The sequence below is a fragment of the Engraulis encrasicolus genome, chromosome 10 (assembly GCF_034702125.1).
Source record: "Engraulis encrasicolus isolate BLACKSEA-1 chromosome 10, IST_EnEncr_1.0, whole genome shotgun sequence".
Classification (NCBI taxonomy): Eukaryota; Metazoa; Chordata; class Actinopteri; order Clupeiformes; family Engraulidae; genus Engraulis; species Engraulis encrasicolus.
In genome coordinates this window covers 13,304,531-13,325,803 of record NC_085866.1, presented here as the reverse complement: position 1 = coordinate 13,325,803, position 21,273 = coordinate 13,304,531, and the positions used below count along the sequence as shown (strand labels likewise).

Genomic DNA, 21,273 nt, shown 5'->3' with positions numbered 1-21,273 from the left:
TAGATGTGGTCCCTCTGCAACTCAATGCCTTCACATATTCATGCCCAGTATTTGGGGAAGTGTTTAGCTTTATTTTAGAGAAGTGCAAATGTGAATGTTCTGCCTGACAATGAGTCAATGGTAGTGTGTTTACTAGAGGTAGTCAGGGGGGTGTGGGGGCTGTAGACTACTACCCCACCGTTATACACACCCCCTCGGGTGCACTCCATGGAAACTCTATGCAACATTTCTTACAGGATTTCATGAAGCAAAGGCTTTCTCATAGACTCTACTACTGTGAGATATTAGGCATATTAGTAAGTCGTTATTACAGTCATTCAAAAGACTAAAGACAATTTCTCTGAAGTTGCGATAATCCCTAAATGCTCTAAATGATGGTTATCATTCCTTTAGGCATGGAGATGCGGTCGATGCTAATGGTTAGTAGCTAGGGAATGACTTCATTTTGATGCACTAGTTTTGACCTATTGGTTTCACGTCTCCCTTCAGTCAAAAACAAACAAACAAACAAACAAACAAAAAAAAAACATAATAATTCAAGTAGCAACATAGCACAAAACTCAGATAAGAGAAATGTTTTTTTTTAGCATAGCAGGAACTCAAATATGAGCATTGCTGTGTTTTTAAGACATAACATTGAGATCCTCAGCTGACCCTGTGGTCGACTCTAGAGCTTTTAGACAAGAGGAGAGGGAAAAAAAGAAAAAGAAAAACAAAGTACACTTAATGGAGGAGAGGAATGAGATCACTCATCACAAGTCCAACCCCAGAGAGAGGAGGCGGGTTAGATGAAGCAAAGGGGGGTGGGGTGTGTTTCTGGTGGTGGTGGTGTATAGTGGGAGCCTGTCCAACTCTGTAAGCCATCTGTAAGCTTCCGCTCAACTTGCATTTCCCCTATAATTAATACAAGGTTATGGCTAGGCTAGTGTAGTGGAATTACAGAGATTTGTTTTGGTACCGGTAGCACACGTTGAGTTAAAAGTAGCTCTCAGGTACAGCTCATTTTAGTGCCAGCGTAGATTTTTGGATGGCAACTTCATTTTCTTTCTTCAGTGCCGTGCCATGATTGCATCAATCATTTTACACTTGAGAGTGCTAATTTTAAATTATTGTCCCATCGCTACAACTGGTCCTCTGTCTTTTTGCCGTAAACATGATGTTGTAGCCTATCCTACATGTGATAATCTAGGCTCTGCACCAACCGTTATCAACAGTAACACGCGGGTAAGACGTGCACCTCAGCCAAGTGCTCTTATCATGGATATGGAAATTGACATGAAGGTGGACACCCGCATGAAAATCACGACATAACACAGCTGCCTAGCGCATCCAAGTCCTACAGCTGGCCCACTGTTACACGAATAGTATGTCTAGCACATAGATAGATACCTAGCTCTGCCAAAACAACTGTGAGATTATGACTATTTCTGAGATCTTTGATGATACTGTAATATTTGAAGTATTCAGATTTTCTAATGTACTGCCCTTCGCCAGAACAGGCAATGGGAACGGGACAAACAAACACACTATGGTTATCTTCCATTATTGCACAGGTACCATCTGTAATCAATTATTCATTGTGTTTTTTGTTGTTGTTTGCTTGTTTGTTTGTATAGGTGTGTGGGGAGGGTCATATTCTTTTTAGTGTGAGCAGGTTAGGGTTGGAGATGAGGTGAAAGAGATGGAGGGGAAAAGTATAAAAGTTAGACATCACACTCGATCCACCAATGTGATAAAAAAGTGAGAGGCCATTCACAGCACACGCCCCAAGGGGGTATCTCGGCAGACACTCAACCTTGCAACGCCATCTCAGTAAACACAAGTCAGTAAACATTACAGGGAATGCATCCACCATTTGCGTACGCTGGGTTCAACTGAAGTACAGTTGGGTTCAGCCTAGCACTAAACTAAGCTACAGTTCATACAACATGCTCGTCATCAAAACCAGAAACTCAACCATCGATCTAAAGCACACAATCTCTCTTAGTGGTCCTCTCTTTTATTTTTCAACACTCCCAGCCACATTTTCTAGTTCCTCCGACTCCCTTCTTTAGTTTCCTTGGCAACATACTTCTCATCCTTCCACTGTTAGGCTCTCATCCCTCATAAATATGTGCAATAACAACAGAAAAAACACTCACGTCCTTGTTGCTAATGCTCCCCAACCACTCCAGCACTATTTCTCAAAAACGAATAAGAAAAAATTAAATCAGTGCCTCATAAAGTGAAGCCCCGCGTTATCTTCAATGCACTCCCAATCCGATAACTTCACAGTCTCATACAATCGTGTGTACTACTACTTGTGTTGTGCTGTGGTTTCTCAAAAAGCAGCCCCTCTCTCTCTCTTTCTCTCTGCTATATGATGTGTTGGGTGACAACTGTGGCAAGAGGGAATGGGTGATTTCTGAATACAAGAATAGAATAGGTGGCGCTCGAAGAGCAATACGCTCATGTCATTTTCTTAGCCACTGCTGTCTCGGCCCTGCTTTGGGTGCCCACACGAAACTACAGTATGAGTGTGTCTGAAGCAATAAGCATGCATATGAACCAGGGCCAGTAGGGAAATCATCCTTAGTCCCTCGCTTCCCACTTGCACGCCACTCGGCATCCATCTGTCCTGTTTTTTTGTTTTTGTTTTGTTTGTTTTTCCAAATGATCTGCGTGTGATATGAAAGGGCTGTGACTATGTACATGAGATTGAGTGATTTTCATAGTTCGATTGTTTTTTTTCAGTTAGTAGTTAGTCATCATTAGTTGTCTGACTGGCCCATGTCTCTGAACTGTCATGAGATGTGGCTTAATTTGAAGGTGCAGTCACCGAGGATTTCGGTGTGTGTGTGTGTGTGTGTATGTGTGTACTACAGTATGTGTTTACTGTTTGTGTATATTATGTACAGTATGTGAGACGAAAAAAAGCTGCAATAGAATGATGCAACACTGCAAAGCTACAATGACACAGGCCTCTGTGAGTCACTCACCGCCTCAGCCTCGTACAAACACTCGACTGAACATGGAAGAACGAAACGCCAAAAAAAAGACAATACAAAAGGGAAATGGAAGTCGTGAAAGGCAACACTCTCCATTTTGTCCCCCCCCCCCAAAAAAAAGCCTGGAGCCACGACACAGAAACAACACACAGCGTCGCCGAGGCTGGACACAAAGCAAGGAATGTGTAAAAGCACCACACACGTAAACAGACAAACAAACAAACAAACAAACACGGCATTAAGAATCAATCGATACAGCATATAGTAGAGTGGTGCAGTCAAAAAAAATGAGAGGAGGTGTGGGGGGGTGGGCATTATCATAGAGAATAAAGGGGGCGCACAAAATAAAAACCGTAGAAGAAGAAGAAGAAGAAGAAGGCTACACACGCGCATGTTGCTGTCTGTGTGACTGTGGACTGTGTGAGTTTGTGTGTGCGGAGGCAGAGGGCAGCAAGCGAGGAAGCAATAAGAGGTGTGTGTGCATGAGATGTGGGGGGTCTGGGGTGCCTTTTTTTAAGGGGTTTCGAGGTGTACGTGACTGTACGACGACAAAGCTGACTTTGTGACTTCCCGGCGCGCCCTTCCCTCTGCGCCCCCCAAACCCACCAACTCCTCCCCTCCACCTTTCTCCTCCACCCACCCTACACTGATACACACACACACACACACGCACGCACACACACACACGCGCACACACACACTCGCCTGCACTTCACTGGCTTACTGCTCGTCCTCCCCAAACACGTCGTTCTGTTTGCGCTTCATGTTCTCAAAGTCAAAGTCGGTGCCCGTCATGCGCTTGTAGATGTCTTTGATGTCGTTGCAGGTGGTCTCAAAGTGGGTGGTGGCATCGTATGCTCTGGAGGCAAAAACCTGTCACAGGAAAGAGCGTTGGAGCATGGAGTTAACATCAAGGCCCTTCTCCACTTTGATAAAAATATCTTGTGTGTGTGCCTGTGTGTGAGAGGGAGCGATAGAGAGAGAGGAGTGTGTGTGTGTGCGTGTGTGCGTGTGTGTGTGTGTGTGTGAGAGAGAGACGGAGTGATAGAGAGAAAGGGAGAGAGGAGGGTGTGTGTGTCTGTGTGTGAGAGGGAGCGATAGAGAGAGAGGGAGAGACGAGGGTATTTGTGTGTGTGTGTGTGTGTGTGTGTGTGTGTGTGTGTGTGTGTGTGTGTGTGTGTGTGTGTGTGTGTGTGTGTGTGTGTGTGTGTGTGTATGCACTGTATGTGTGTGTACGGCATGTTTGTGTACTTGGTTATGAGGAACACTGACCTGGCTCTCTGATCCGTCATCGGAGGGCTCGTAGAGATCACTGATGGCCACAAACCTGCATAGCCAATCGCACAACACGCCATGTCAAATGTGATACTGCTGGGTGGGTGTCACCTGACTGCTTTCTGGCCTAGTTTTCTGTTTCAATTGCGTAACGGGGGACTCTCCATGCGCACTCACATTCAGACATGCAAACGCTCACTCACACACACACACAAATCAAACACACAAACATAGTGTACTAACACCAAGCGTGTGGGAGCACACACACACACACACACTCGCGCGCTCACGGACACACACCACACACGCACACACACACAGTTGAACCACAGCCAACTATACAACTAAACATACTGTAACATTCAGAAGTCATCAGATCAAATGAAATGCTGTTATCAAACTGAACGGGCTTTCCAGGTCTTGATGGAACGGAGCTTGTCCATGTGATGTTTTCATTCAGCAAACCATTGCTTTATGTATTAAAAACGTTTTTTTTTCCTGTGATGATGATTCTATGAAGTTCAACAAGCTTTCAAGCCAAGCTGTATATCCAGTATATTTTATAAATAAAGATAATACTGTGTTTAAATAATCTGGAAGTAACATTTATAGACAGTAGTGTATTTCTACATTCTTCCACTTGCATCACTCTGTCACGCTTCATTCTGCAAAGTTGACTTGCTGTACATTATCCCTCTGATAATGCTAAGCATTAAGGCTAATCACCCGGTGCATTAAGCTCTTCCGAGACACAAGGATATGCTATGAGTATTTGGTAGGGAAGAGATACGCATTAGCATGGGACAGTGACGTCATTATGAGGCTTAGTAAGCGTCCATATTAGGACTGCATGATATCAGAAAAAAATCTGATACTCGATAACAGCATGCAATACCTCAATAACGATATTTAAACAATATTGTTTAGCGTTTTTCTTGTCACTAATTTGTCGGTCTGTGTGGGGGGTGGCTTTGTTCCTGGCGGGCTTATCGCGCATTTGTTGACATCCAGCAAGTGATTGGACTGCACAGAAATGTTTTACTTGTTTGCGATAATTAACTCATTTTCGCGATACGCGAATCGCCACTCTTGATATCGCGATTTCAATACATTTTCGATACATTGTGCAGCCCTAGTCCATATGTGTATATGTGAGTGTAAAGCACTTCACTTCACTATGAGAATGAATGACTATATTGCATTGGCAGTGAAGATGTTGTGATGCTTACTAAGTGTAGGTATGGGTGTGAAGCACTGACTTAATGCTCTCTGCCTGAGCTAACTACAGTAAACATAAGCAATGTACTGATGTGAATGTAAAGCACTAACTTCACTATGGCTATCAGTAAGTATACTGTAATAGTAGTGACTTCTTTATGATCATGTAAAGTACTAAGTTCTAGTCGATGGGATAACTATACTAGGTGTCAATGTGAGTGTTCAGTATTATTCATTACTTCCTCGCTTTATGGGTATTGGACCCTCACTGTTACTGGTCCTGTCTTGCACTTTGATGTCAGTCTGTAAATGTCAGTCCCATGTATGTCTATGTCCTTTCAAGGTATAAGAGAGAAAACGTAATTTCAATTTTCTTGTATGACCTGCACATATGAGGAAACTGACAATAAAAGCTGACTTGACTTGACTTGACTTCTGGTGGATGGGATCACTATACTTGGTGTCAATGTGAGAATAAAGTACTGACTTCTGGGCCCTGCCGTGGCCAACTGGTAGGGCACTCTTCTACCATGTGGCTGACCCGGGTTCGATTCCTGGCCCGGCTCCTTTGCCGGCCCTTCCCCGGCCCTTCCACATCTATCTCTCCCCATTCGCTTCCTGTCCATCTCTCACCCTGTCCTATCATGAATAAAGTCAAAAAGACCAAAAAATAAATACAATACAAAAAGTACTGACTTCTGGTCGATGGGCTCCAGCAGCTCGAGGGCCGGCTCGATCTCGGCTTCGGGCTCGGCTGTCTCCACGGTGGTGCTGACGATGGCGATGTACTTGCCCTGGGCCGCCACGTTGTGCGCATATGAGATCATACACACATAAATATCTGCAAGCAAGGACACACAAATTAAAATAAACATCTCAAAGCACACACGCAGACACACACACACACACACACAGGGAACACACACACACACACACACAGGGAACACACATAAACACCGCCAGAGGGGGTTAGAGACACATGTGATCCACCCGGTTTCACGCCATGGTTTGGCTCTAGTCTAGATCCACAACTTGCAATCTTTGTCTATAAAAGGGATATTTTGCACAAAACAGTAGACTAGGGCATGTTTTTTCTTCAAGTAATGCTGGAAATATGTTCACTGAAGCCTGTCAATAAATGTTTTATGAGTGATGCAAGGCTTTGAATACATTCTTCCCTGCAAGACGTTGAATATAACCTTGGTTTCATTCATCCATTAATCCGTTCAACCATTCAATCAATTTCAAGATATTGAGACACATTATTGAGACCCCCTTCGAAAAGGCGATTCCCCATCTCTAAGGGTTATCCCAAAAGAAAGAATTTAAATGATCTTCATCATGCCATCAAGTTCAAAATGACACACTGATAGGGCCCCCCATACAGCCTGTCAACATAGGCAGTGTTTCCCATACATTGAGGAAACTATGGCGCACCGCCATAGTTTAAATTTGGCCGCCATAGTTTATTAAAATGTAAAAAAAAAATAATAATATATATATATATATATATTTTTACTTTTCAACTTTTTTTTTTTAAAACGATTTCCGTTTTTTAAAAACGATTTGAAAAACGATTTCCTTCGCATTTTCCTCCTGGAGTAAATACATCCTATTGACAGAAAAACATGAGTGTATGAAAGACAGAGGGATCAAAAGCCTAGTAAAGTTGTTGCAGTCAACTTGGGTTTGGGAGCAATAAAAAAAATCCGTCAGAGAAGGGACAGTTGGGATGAGTTTACTGACACTGCAAGGCTATTTCATTGCTTTTTCATTGCATAGACCCCTGCATGAGGGACGAATGAAAAGTGTGTTGCAAACAGAAATGATTCACTGTACTGCATTTTTGTATATAAATTACAATGTACATGTCATGGGTAAAATCGTATGTAATTTCTCAAAATATAAATGGCTGAAATGTAGGCCTATAGTTTCTTCATGCGCCAATGTCATTCTTTACTCATTGTTTCGCCTTTTTGCATTTACGCCCCGTGAATCCCCCCCCCACCCCCCCCCAAAAAAAAGGCCAGCGTAAAATGCACCCCCCCCCCCCCCCCACCCCAAAGAAAAAAATCCCGGCTGCCCCCATAGTTTCCAAAATTTCTGTGGGAAACACTGATAGGGCTGCCCCCACACCAATAGAGGAGGGCCCAGTGGCAAATACCCTGCTTGCCCCGCCTATAGCGCCGTCCCTGATGCTGACAGACACCCATGGCTACTACTAACTCACCGGAGGTGCGGTTGACTTGGTTCTGGGGGATGATGATCTGGCAGGAGTTAGCATCGTTGGTGTTCTTGATGGGGTGACTCAGGATGCAGATCACGCGGATGACCTGGCCGGCCTTCCTCACGCGGTCAGGCACATAGCTGGGGTCACAGATCAGCTGCTTGCAGCGAGCGACCTGCCCCGAGAGAAATCAATAGCATTGGCAATATAGCACCCAACATACAGGACATTCCAACAGACTATATCTAAAGAAGCCCTTTACAAGTTAAAACCACCTCTTAACCCCTTAGTGCAGAGTCTAATTTATAACCTTACTGTAACCAAAATTGTAATGGCTGTAATGGTTGTAATATCTTAATCTGTTACTTAAGGCTCTTGGTAATGTCCTAGCAATGTTGCTATGATGTAGATTTTAGTATTTTCAGCAAATAGTGAATAGGCGCCACTGCTGGCGACCCCATCTGCACTAAGAGGCCTCTAATCAATACAGTAGTATTAAAAATCAAATGGTTGAATGTGGTGTATTGTACCTCTCCCTCGGATTTGACTCCGACCACAACGCCGTTCTCCATCACAATCTCATCCACTGGCTTGTTCAGCATGTATGTTCCTCCATAAATTGCACTTAGCCTGCAAAAATAACAAGCTATTATAGATAGCAACGTGGCACATGAAACACTGCGCAGTGGTCTGTCTTTCTGAAGAGTTGTTTTTTTATGTCTGGATGTGTCTCAAATATCCCTGGGTACAGTAGTGTGTTATACAATTGAAATGATTACTTTTACTACCAATGACTATTATTTCTATTATTACTATTTTTACTATTAGTGCTATTCCACCTACTGTAAGTAGCAGTTATTGTTATTTCTACTACAATATTACTGCCACTATTACTACTGCTACTAGATTTTCAAGTTTTAGTTTTGGTAAGGTAACTGCTTTGGTATAAAGGTAGTGGGCGACCACACACCGAGCGAATCCTTGGGGCAGTTCTCCCAGGCCGTAGAGGGGGTACAGGTAGGGGCTCTTGCCATAGCGTGCCAGGGACTCGCTGTACAGCTTGATGCGGTTGATGGTCTCCAGACATGGCTGGTCCATGTAGCTGACAGAGAGATGCACACGATGGACACCATTAGTTGTCAGATGCCGTTAGAACACCACAAAAAAAGCCACAAAAGCAAATCTCTCTCTCTCTCTCTCTCTCTCTCTCTCTCTCTCTCTCTCTCTCTCTCTCTCTCTCTCTCTCTCTCTCACACTCACTCGTCTGTCCTGTAGAGGGCCAGTGCATGGCCGGTGAAGTCGATGACGTCCTGGCCCAGGTCAAACTTCTTGTAGACGTCTCTCATCGATGTTGTCTTGGGGTCCACGCCCTCAAACGTCTTGGGGTCGTTCTCGTCAAAGTTAGCCACAAACACCAGGAACTTCCGGAACCGTCTCTTCTCGAACATGCCCATGAGGTCTGGTGGTGACAGGGAAATAGTCAGTAACAGCACAGAGATACCACCGTATGTGCAAGAATAACAAAAGTATATCCTCATTCACCTATATCCTCATTCTCTTGTCAAGTCATGGTGTTCTTGGGTGTCATTAATTTACTGAAATGCACCATCCATGAATTGTTATCAATATGCTGAGATTAAACAGAATTATTATTTTTTTATTCATTTTTGACTTTATTTATGACACGACAGTGAAGGTGGTGACAGGAAGCGAGTGGGGAAAGAGAAATGGGGGAAAGGGCCTTCAAAGGACCCGGGCCGGGAATCGAACCCGGGTCAGTCACGTGGTAGACGAGTGCCCTACCGTTACGCCATGGCAGGCCCTAGGTGTCATTAATTTACTGAAATGCGCCATCCACGAATTGTTACTAATATGCTGAGATTAAACAGGATTCTGTTGGTGATACTTACTGGAGGCCAGAGCCTCGGTCTCAGTGGAGGGGACCTTGTAGATCTTCCCTCCCTTGTACACGAAGCTGCCCTCTACCACCTTGAAGTCCAGGTAGCGAGTCACCTCCGTATACAACAGCATCTTCACCAGCTGACCTACAGAGAGATGAAAAAAAAACACAATTTACCAATTAACCCATTAAGACATGGCGTTATAAATTCGCTGTCACCAGAATTGTAATGACCAAGTCGTAGTGCATTACTAAAAGCCCAGTGTTTTGTCATGGTATTGTAGTACTATGGTAGTTAACTTTTCAATGACTATTACAGCTTGCCACTGGAGGTACGGTGTGCATTAAGGGGCTACTGAATTCCAAGGAGGACCCACAACTCATTAGTAATATGTACAGTAGGCGCCTGACGTAAGTATATGAAACTTCAAGAAGCTTGTGAAGACTCTTCTCTTCCCGAGATCTAACCCCACCCACCTGCACTAAACTTGGTTAGGCCATGTACTGTGTTTTCCCCCCCAACACATTGTATGTTGCCGATTATGTCCTCGTTTGTAAGCTGCTTTGGATAAATGTGTCTGCAATATGCAATGTATAACGTAATGCAGTGTACAGTAAATCATTAAGACAAAGAGACTGTGTGCAAATGCTTCACCATTGGCCATGAGGAACTTGGGAATGAGGTCCACGTTCCAGTCTCTGCCTCTGCCCATGGCCTCTGGAGGACTGTCACTCTGGCCGAAGCGCTTGTACAGCTACAGAGAGAAAAAAGAGAGCATTGATTAGCGCTCACCTCAGTCATCAAACAAACTCACTGCATAGAATATTTATTTCACAAAAGGCCATCATAAAGTATTTTTTACATTTCATTAAAGTAAGGTCCTCCTATTGAAGCTGGCTGGGGGTCTTTCTTACCTCCTCTAATGGGGTGATGGAGGAACTCTCTCCTCCGTAATAAGGGTTCCTGTCCATGTGAAGAACCTTCTTGCCATTCACAGACATGATCCCAGACAGGATGCACTCCTGATTGGGCAAAACAGGGAAGATAATGTCTTTCATGCTGATGATTCATAGGGCACTTAAAAACAATAACGACGGACGAAAGGGTTGTACAAACAGGTCAATAATAATAATGGGCCTTGGAATAATAGGCTAATCATCAATTAAATACAAATAAACACAAAATACACAAGATTTTCATCATGCATGTACAAATCAAACTGTATTAAACGCCAGTGCATATCAATGTGTTGTTGTTAGGTTGTCATTGTCATAACAAATGTGTAATCAAATGGCTTTGGTTTGGGAAATAACGCAACTCGACCGGCATAACGGGCAACCATTTGGCACAAGAGAATTTTATTTCAGAACCGAGGGGCGAACAGCGCCGGCAAATTGCGACTGCGTGGTTTCCTAAACCTTCACTGTGGATATTTTAGGTGATGACGACTTTAAATCAAAAAGCAGAAATCAATCCAGATGAATTCTACCAGATTCTACACTAGCAATTTATGACACAGACACATGACCTCCCGCACCCAAAACTGCGATCAATTGCATCCAGAGTGGAAGAGTAGTGCATCTTGGGATACATTCGGTCAGCCAGAACCCCACCCATGCAAATGAAAATAATCTAGCAGCCTCGCTGAAGCACCAAAAACAGAGTATAAACAACGATTTGCACTTGATTTTACACATCTTGCAGGGATTATGCGTAAATCACGAATAGCAATTTGTGCATGAATTTCCATTTTCATTTTTCGAGACTGTTTCGTCTGCTACAGTTGGAACCGGTGGATGATATCGCTATTATGTAATTTCGCTGCCGAGTTAATGCAGCTCGATTGCTTTTGTCGCCGATATTGGAAAACTTGCCAACATAGCGTCGGCCCAGCCATTGCGCATCAAAAGGCCATTCTATTCAAACGCCACTTCAATATCACAAAGTTGACTCAGTTGATTCAGTTGTTAAATGAAATTATGTGAGGGCCCATGTAGTCGGTTGGCAGTGATGTGGATGACACTACATCCCAGTCACTGCAGTATTATTGCCACACTACTACTTATACGAGATAATAGGAGTATGCCTGCTTTGCCAGCAGCTCGCTATCAATGGTGGTCCTGTCTCCTTGGGTTACTCGTACGACAGACCACGTAGAAAGTACTGGGCGTGTTACCAGGCCGCTCCACGTAGCATCTTTATTGTGTTGAGAAAATTGTTATTTTCAAAGTGTACATTTCGATTAACCGCAAGCATTTTCATAGGAAACCATATGACAAGCTGACACAGACTGCTGCCAATGCATATTTACGCGATATGGCCTAGCAGACCGTCGCGTTATCTTTGTTAGCTATGGTTACAGTGCAACTATGCCTCCGTCTGTGACTGTGCAATGAAGTCATCAAGCCATTGTCTCTGTAGAAAATGCATCAAAACGAGGAAATATTTCCATTTTTGTCTCCACAAGCATAGATTATTTGATAACAAAACAGCTGTAGTTATGTAATAATAAAAAGCGCACAGCAACTTGCCAAAAACTGTCATTTAAAACCATGCAGTGTCAAATAACAGCTGGGCCCTATCAGTACGTTCTGGCGAAGCCATCAACCTGCGCCTTGTATCATCCTTTCAGCCTCAGATATGCAATGGTTTCCCGGTGGTTAACCGTGCTTACCGTGAGGCCAGTGCCCAAAACGATAACATCATATTCCTCATCCATGGCGTCTTTTTGGTCCTTGTCTTCACAGACACCACTAGAGTCGATGCAATGCTCTTCGGGAAGGCGACAGAAAGACAGCAAATGTTTCGGGCAGACGGTGGGGTCTTTATATGGCTGATGTACTCAACCTCTGTATTAGAATGAAATAGGATGCGCTGAACCCGGCGAAAGCGACGAAGATGTGACCCAGGGCAGGGAACGACTCTCACTAGAGATCCTTTCGCGTCTGAAAATAGGGCGTCAGCCTCAGCACTTCCCACATGGGTTCTAGGCGTTTCGCAATGGGGGGAAATACAAAAATAAGCACAGACGTTTGAACTGTATTACTTTTATTCTCTCTGCATGGTAAACAACATACACACATTATTCACACAGTGTAGTATTAAAACCGGTCACTCACTTCTCATGCTTGTTGAAGGAAGGAAATGAGTGACCTTCTTGCAAATTGTGTGGTCCTCCGCCTGCAACTAAACACCAACGTTTCTGCAGACAAAGTGACACGCCGACTGCACAGTTGAAAGAGAATGGATTCTCATGTTTATTTTTGTCTGGCTCGTTTGTAGATTTCTCTAAGTATATTCATCTATCTCTCACACCTACACGCGCCAGCGCACGCACCCACACAACTGGATCAGGAAACTTTCTCCTGCACACCTGGTCCCAAATATAAACTTGTTTTAGGCAGTGCCTTTCACGACAGTTAACTCACATGTTAATAAAACTCATTATGTACGAAGACAGCTTCATCTAACGTAAAGCAGCACTAAATCCTCACGCGCTGCCTTGCTTTACCTGAGGTACCACATGTGGCGCTCTCGCAGGTTAAATTTTCAGTACCATGGACAGCGAAAATAACTCAGGCACGTGACGTCTTATATTTATTACATCGGTATGGTTGGAATATGTTAAATGTACAAGTATTGAACATTTTAAATGCTCTGGCAGGCATAGATTTAGGCACTGGCAATATTATGGTATAACAGTATGGTAGGTCGATGAAACGCAACATCATGCTAATGAAGTTAGGCCTACATCTAGAGATTGGCAATTAAAACCCAGCTGTGCGGGCTGCTCGATCATCTTTTAACACTATGCGTAGAACAACGTAGGGCTACTCTGAGAAGGAAATTAAATATAAATCCATATAGGCTTATCTTATTAAAACTCGAACATAGACATCATAAGCACTTTGACCGTCACCAACGTGTAACAGAGTGCAAGCACACAGGCCTAACTTCCATCATATTGCCTTCTCCGTATTGTCAACTTCCTTCACACAAACAACAAATCATAAGCAAATGTAGGCCTATATAGACACGTATGATGAGTAGGCTATGGTGCATTCTACTATGAGTATGAGTATGGTGCATTCTACTAAGTTTTACACCATCTGCACTTGAGAAGAATGTTCTTGATTTTTGACATTCTCAGCCTACAATGCTTTGTCTGTTGTAGTTGATGTACATGCAGTGGATATACATAACCAACAGAGGATGCTACTGTGCTGTTTAGCAGGAAGTAAAGCATTAACTTGCAAATCAGGAGCTTAGGCAAAGAAGAGTCAAAAGTCCGTTGCCAATAGATTTGCAAGGTGGGCGACTTGCACTGGGAGTGTTTAGGGGGAGCTTTGAGGGCGGCCTGGAAAAAAAAACTGTTTTCTTGGCCAAAGCACTAGAGCCGTTAGTTTCGACACTTTGGGGACCCCCTCTACTCTCCAAGGAAGAGCAGGATGGGAGAATCAGAGCCGGGGAGACGGATCTCCCCGGTAAAGAGTTTTCTTGCAGGAGGGGTTGCCGGCGCGTGCCTTTTATTTGCTGGACATCCTCTTGATACTATCAAGGTAGGACATTATAATTTCCAATGATAGCACGCTACAGGCCAAATGTCACAAGCTGGTGTAAAGTGAGTTGTCAGGGACCGGACCGGGACTATTTGATTCTGTCAAACTCAATCGCTGATTTGTCCCGTTGATTGTGAGCTTTTAGGCAACATGTAGGCTATTTGATCTTAGACAATCGGGTATTTGGATAAAATGCACATCCCGTAGGCTACCAACATGCGATAGGGCAGGGTGACATCAGGTCTACTCAGAGAAATCCACCTGCCAACTGGTTGGCCTTTAATCCCTAGTGATCAAACCTGTAGTAGTGAGAACCTTATTCGTCGCGTGTCTGGGTAATTTGTAACCTTATTTAGGCTAAATTAGACACATCAAAGCACCGCCTCACACTCGTAATGAGACGTTTTCAAGAATTCTGAAACAATTAACAGACCGTGATTGTGATCGTCTCTTTTTGAAAACAGTTCTAAACACAATTACAATTCACTTGTTTTACAAGTTTAGAAGAAAGTAGTTCGACCTAAGACCATGAGTGGACAGCGAGGTGTCGAGTGGTCAGTCAGGAGCTACCCGTGTCCGGTGACAGCTGCTGGTAGTAGGTCCTAAGCACAGCTCAACGCCAATAGGCTCCTGTGCAGCGCCCTGCCACTGAGGGTTATTGAAGAATATCAAAGAGTAGACCGAGCTTTAGGGTTATTTACCAGTCTATTTTTTCTTAAACGATTGAAGAAAAGGTTGAGTTCACTTCAATAGTCCCGATATTTATAGCCTTGTGGTTCACCGACAAGTTCAAGGAGGCATTGCCATTGGGGCCGGTAAGGCCTATTTATAACTGCGTGCCTTAGCGGTTTGACAATTTTTGTTTAGAATTCTTTTTTCACAAATGCAGCGTATTGTACATTGAGTCTGGAAGCAGCGTCTTTGTGTAAATGCAGTCGGAAATACCGCGAAATGTGCCTGATGAAGTTATCTGAAGACTCGCAGACAATAGATAAAACCCCAGGCTAAGACCCCATCCCAGAAGATAGTTCCTATCAATTGAAACATGTTTTCTATGTCTAGATATTTTTTTTTATTATTTTTTTTACTGTCAAACAGTATTAGGCCTATGTTAATTGAACAAAACACAAGATACTAGGCATAGTCCCTCTTTAAGTCAGCATTTGCTTTTGCTTATTTTTAGTTCTGTTCATAAATGAAGTTCAATGGTTCCTCAGCTCCAGGTTAGCTGTATAATCACATTCTTCTCTTAACAGGTTCGCCTTCAAACACAGCCCAAAGCCTCTCCCACACAATATGTGCTTTACACAGGAACATATGACTGTTTCAGGAAGACCGTGTCAAAAGAGGTGAATGATTTGTTCAGTCAAATTTACTTTTGTTGCCATAAAGTGTAAACAATATAATACAGATATGAATCTCAAATATGTCTGTCTGTCTATCTGTACATGTCTCTCTATTGCTCATCTCAGGGAGTCCTGGGCCTCTACAAGGGCATGGGGGCCCCCCTTGCCGGTGTGGCTCCCATGATGGCCATCAGCTTCTTTGGCTTCGGCCTGGGCAAGCAGCTGCTCCAGGCGGACCCCAACATCCCTCACACGTGAGTGGCAGGCTGGGAGGCGGGTAAAGGAAGCTCAGGGGGGCAGCCAGGGGCCATGGCCACTGACAGGAGGGGGAAAAAAGGGGTATGTTGTCCCGGGCCCAGGGAGACAGGGGGCCCAGAATTGGGTCCCTATTATATATGTATTGGGTGGGGGGCCCTTTCAGATGACTTTGTCCAGCGAAAGCTATCAGCGGCCCTGCCAGGGGCCATGCCATTCCTAAGTCAGCAGTGAGTGCTGTATCGCACAACAGGTGAACAGCGTTGTTGTCTCCGCGTGTGACGTGTGTGTACGTAGTGGTCGTTAGAGTGAGAGCTAGTAGTATACACGCTCCTGCACCACGTCTAAAAATAACAAGTGTCTGTGGCCCACTATGTCCGCCTATCATCCTCTCCCGTTCCTCCCCCACCCCCTCTGCATCACCAAACACAATGCAATCTCATCACCTTGTGTGTGTGTGTGTGTGTGTGTGTGTGTGTGTGCTGTGTTTGCATTGCAGGTATGGTCAGATCTTTTTGTCTGGTATGTTAGGAGGGGTCTTCACCACCGTCATCGTAGCACCCGGAGAAAGAATAAAGTGTTTGCTTCAGGCAAGAGACACTCTCTCACTCACAGCATGGCTACACTTATTACACACTGTATAAATATAGCTGAGTGCATTAGACAACTAGTCCTCTGAAATAATAAGCATGATGGTGCACAGCCATGTTTGCTGTGTTAATTCAGCACTTCAGGGAGTGATACAGGATGTGGAGTGGAACATGATGAGTGATACATCTGATAAATGAAAATAATAATAACGCTTTTTATTTACAGGCATCTTTCTGAACACTCAAGGACACTATGCGGAGATAAGCAACAGTAATTGCACAGAGAATGTAAACATGTAAACAGGGAATGTTATGAAGTCACAGTGAGTAGGGCTGTAGAGATATTGAGAAATCGCAATACGCAGTGTCACAATACTGTATCGTGATGTAAGAAGGCAGTATCGCGATACGCCCCTTTCAAAGTTCTGTTACCCTTTGGTCCAGAAAACAACCACATAGTATGATCCAATCTTCAAATCAATAACAAATCAATATTATTTGTAAAATTTTATTGTAGCCTCTTGTAACCTATTCTGCATATAAATGATCATCAAAGACATACATTTAAAATATGGTGGGGTGTATTGAACCGTAGGTCAAAAAATCGTGATAGGAACTGAATCGTGAGTTGAGTATATCGTTACAGCCCTAGTGAATACGCTAACTGAGACAAACAGGCTTTTAGTCTGGATTTGAACATGGTTGTGGACAGGAAGTGAATTGCAGAGTTTGGGGAGCAGAGTGATTGAAAGCTGAAAGTATTGAATTAACACAACAAGCTTTACTGTGTATCAATTTGTGTGTATACAGTACGTGCAAATCTGTGGTACTTGTGTCTGTTTTTGTGTTCATTACTTAATACATCTTGTTTTTGTGGTTTAGGTACAGTCTACCTCGGGCCAGTTTAAGTATGCAGGGCCAGTGGATTGTGCAATCAAGCTCTACAAAGAGCAAGGCATTCGCAGCGTTTACAAAGGAACCGTAATCACTCTTATCAGAGGTATCTCTTGGGGACACTAATATTGATATGTTTGTGTTTTTGCTTGTGTGTCAGAGATGTCAATTTGCAAAGGTATAGATGAAAATTCATTTTGTAACACTTGTAAAGGATATCACATACAGTGCTGTGTCAAAGTATTTGCTCCCTTACTTATTTTTTGCACATTTGTCTCACACATAACCTTTTCAGATCACCAAACAAATGTTAACATTGAACTTAAGGATAACCCAAGTAAACCCAAGTTGGCCAAATATAAAATGCTATTTTCCAGTGTTTATTCCATTTGTTAAGAGAAAAATGCCATCCAAACCTGCTTGAGTCTGTGTGAAAAAGTACCCCTCTTGTTAAATGAGGAGGAACGTATGTGTGATTAATCGTATTATTTTGGACACCTGATCATATTTCACAGCTGCCTAAGTCTGGCTGCTATCAGACCTTTCAAATCAATAGATAGTTTGAAAAGAAACTGGTTTCATGGTTTGGGGCTGTTTTGCTGCCTCAGGACATGGACCACAGATGCTTGAAGTAAGCATGAATTACAACAAAAACAAACAAATCCTGAAGAATAATGTCCAGCCATCCATTTGTAACCATTCATTTGTGTTCATGCGTGGAAACCCTCCACTGTATTGTTAAAACAATTATGCAAAGAAGAGTTATGAGGTTGAAGGGGCAATTACTTTTTCTCATGAGGTCATGTAGGTTCAGATAGCTTTTTTCCTTAAGAAATTAAATCCGCAATTGAAACATGTTTTTGTGTTGACTTCGGAGTTATCTCTGTCTACCATTTCAAATTCCTTGATCTGAAATTATTCAGATCAATATAAGCTAAGAAATAACAGACAAATACTTTAGCACAGCACTGTTACACCAATTATTCCACAGCAGCTAATGAGTACCTAAGGGGTTTAACTTTTTGTTTAGCCCACTTTTACTTTATATACCTCTGTCTAATTGACATATTTCTCACTGCCTTATTGATCTGCTACATGTTACAAAGTAACAAGTCTAATTTTTTTTGACTTATCAGCAAACTATGATGTGTTTCACAATATGGAATTGGTATCTGTGTTCACATTGATAATCTATTGTCCCCAAATTACTTGTGTCTGTTTTTTACCACTCCTTTAGATGTGCCTTCTAATGGTTTATATTTTATGACCTATGAGTATATGAAGTACCTTCTAACATCAGAGGGTGAAAGGTTAGTATGGTTTTGACTACCTTTACTATTTCAAATCATGTCAAATCAGGACAAGGAGACAAGGAGAATTCCAGCCAATTTGAACTTGCAGTTAGTTCCATTACTCACAGTCACACAACTCTTCACTTGTCAAAACATGAAGATGCATTTTTTTTGTTCAAATATTGTGCAAATAAACCCATGCCCCATTAACGGGCGAGCATTTCAGAAAGGGCTGAACGAAAAAAATGTTCAAGTCTTCTTCAAGTTATTGCTTTTGAAAGATGCATGTTGCACAACTTTTGGAAGGTTTTTGTTGTATGTTAAGAAGACGTTTCAAACAATATGTAGATGTCCCATGCCGTCGTTAGTTGTCCATGAAATTGGCTGCAATTCTCCTTTGACGCAGTGTTTTTATTAGTTTATATCTAATCATTTACGATGTGGTTCAAGTGTGACCCATCCAATGGTGTTATTTACAACAGCGCCTTGATAATGTTGTCAATAATAATGACAGCTGGTATAAGCTTAGCTATATAGTAAAGTTATTAGGATGGTTGCAATCTCATCATAATGTTGACCCATTGACTTTCCTCAGTATCAACCACCTCAGCACTCCCAAAATTCTCCTTGCTGGTGGAACAGCAGGGATATTGAACTGGGTCATTGCCCTCCCTCCAGACGTACTGAAGTCCAACTTCCAGACGGGTATACTTGTAAACTTGCTTGCTTGCTCAGTACCTTTGATCAGCTAATTCCAAGCTGTGGACAGCAGTAACTGATCCCGTGAGGATCTCAGGAGGTGTTTCACACTGTAGTAAAAATAAAGTCGGAGGACTGCACAGCATGTGTCCAATGTGTAACACCACACTGCCCCCTGGTGGATAATAATTTGAACGACAACTGGAACAACTATACCACTGCAAGTCAAAAGAACTGATATAATATAGCCTACATGTAAGTTGTAGGCAACTTGACTTCTTTTTTCGGAGCTTGAGGAAGATGTGTCATCCCCCCCCCCCCTCCCCCCACTGCTAGTCGAAAAGTGGGAAGATGTCTATATGAAGTCATTATACCTCCATGTGTTTCCCAGTTGCTGATGGATGTTCATAAAGTCAATGTACTTTTATGTGCTTTACAGCGACTGATGTATGTTTATAAACTTGGTGTACCTGTATGCGTTTCACAGCTGCTGATGGGCGCTACAGGGGGGTGATGGATGTTCTCAGGGAACTACTACGTGAGGAAGGGGCCCGAGGTCTTTACAAAGGCATCACTGCTGTCATGCTCAGGGCTTTCCCTGCGAACGCGGTAAACGTTTACTTTTTATTTTGTTATTCATTAACTTTTATCAGCAGCCAGTCTGTGTTATAACATTTGTCATGTGTGTGCACGCACGCGCGCGCACACACACACACACACACACACACACACACACACACACACACACACACACACACACACACACACACACACACACACACACACAAAAAGCACACACACACACAAAGCACAGAAACAAAGTACAGAGAAATTAAACCTAAATGCAATATTTTCCCATCCCCAGGCCTGTTTCCTGGGTTTTGATGTAGCCCTGAAGTGCTTGGATTGGCTGGCTCCTACCTGGTGACCTTTAACCTTTGTGGTTCTATACAGAGACCTCATTCCAGTGTGCCTCACTACAGCACACCATGGATACGTCAGCCCTGTTCTCTCTGCCCTCTACCCATAATGTCTTTTTATTTAAAAGTGTTATGTAGTTTTTAATTTATTTATTTTTTTGTTTTTATTGCAGCCAGTTGTTTGCACGTATGTATTCTTGGGCCAAATAGGCATGTGCACACAAAGATTATTGAAGTAGCTTAAATGAAATGATCATGGGAGACCCAGATGAACTTTAAAAAAAACAAAAGTGTTATGTTTTCACAACAGAAGAAACTGATGGACTCTCAGCTTTAATTACATTTCAGTTGTACAGTTTGAATCCAAGTCCAATCTCACGTATATCCAATTTCTTTTTGTCGGGTGCAGGCTCTAAACGTAAAGTTCATTGTAAGGTAATGAAAGAACACACACCGGTGAGCTTCCTTTTACTCCATCTTTATTCTTGTGACGTTTTGGGCCACCTAGGCACTTCAGTCTGAGGAAGGGCCATGATGGCCCGAAACGTCACAAGAATAAAGTGAAAGGGAGATCACCGGTGTGCCGTTCTTTCATTACCTTACAGTTGTACAGTTTGAAAAATGCTTTCTTCTTATTTCATGATTTACGATGTAGTTTATCTTGCGATGTATATCTTCTAATGTTTAACTCATGCGTACAGCTACGAAAAGTTACTTTGAAGTAGGCCTATAGGTGTAAAATCTCACCAGAGGCTATTAACAACAGTATACAAATAATTTAAACTGAATGTATATATTTCGTCATACAATACAAATCATCAATACCTAATGAGAGGTATTGCAGAATTTTACATTTACATATTTTTTATTGCAATTGTACCCATTTTCACTCTGTTGCTGCTAAAACATATTTGATTTTGTTTTGTTCATTATTAAAATAAACATTTTGTTAATTCTTTGTTGTCTGTGTTTTTATTTTAGAAAAGGTGAAAGAGCACACTGACAGTGTAGGCAGAGAGGGTTTATAGGTAGGAAGGCTATGGTGTAGGCCTACATGTTATGAATGACCTTTCACCTGCTTTCAGTACTCAGGCATGAGGGTTGTTACTG

At 42.7% G+C, this 21,273-nt stretch overlaps 2 protein-coding genes across 2 annotated transcripts; one reads left to right on the top strand and one right to left on the bottom strand.

Moving 5' to 3' along the window:
* Positions 1-1,910: 1,910 nt before the first annotated feature.
* LOC134456639 (rab GDP dissociation inhibitor alpha) lies at positions 1,911-12,535 on the bottom strand. Its single transcript, XM_063208070.1, has 11 exons — positions 12,283-12,535; positions 10,523-10,630; positions 10,263-10,362; positions 9,618-9,752; positions 8,968-9,166; positions 8,678-8,809; positions 8,238-8,337; positions 7,711-7,882; positions 6,177-6,321; positions 4,260-4,314; positions 1,911-3,860 (listed from the first exon to the last, which is right to left on the bottom strand). Exons 1-11 carry the CDS (start codon positions 12,325-12,327, stop codon positions 3,708-3,710), a joined length of 1,344 nt encoding a protein of 447 aa, XP_063064140.1. The 5' UTR covers positions 12,328-12,535; the 3' UTR covers positions 1,911-3,707.
* A 1,327-nt stretch (positions 12,536-13,862) lies between these two features.
* On the top strand, positions 13,863-21,116 carry si:dkey-150i13.2 (mitochondrial carnitine/acylcarnitine carrier protein). The gene is made up of 9 exons (XM_063209589.1): positions 13,863-14,167; positions 15,424-15,516; positions 15,640-15,767; positions 16,268-16,358; positions 17,241-17,358; positions 18,490-18,562; positions 19,140-19,249; positions 19,731-19,852; positions 20,109-21,116. Exons 1-9 carry the CDS (start codon positions 14,057-14,059, stop codon positions 20,169-20,171), a joined length of 909 nt encoding a protein of 302 aa, XP_063065659.1. The 5' UTR covers positions 13,863-14,056; the 3' UTR covers positions 20,172-21,116.
* The last annotated feature ends 157 nt before the right edge of the window (positions 21,117-21,273 follow it).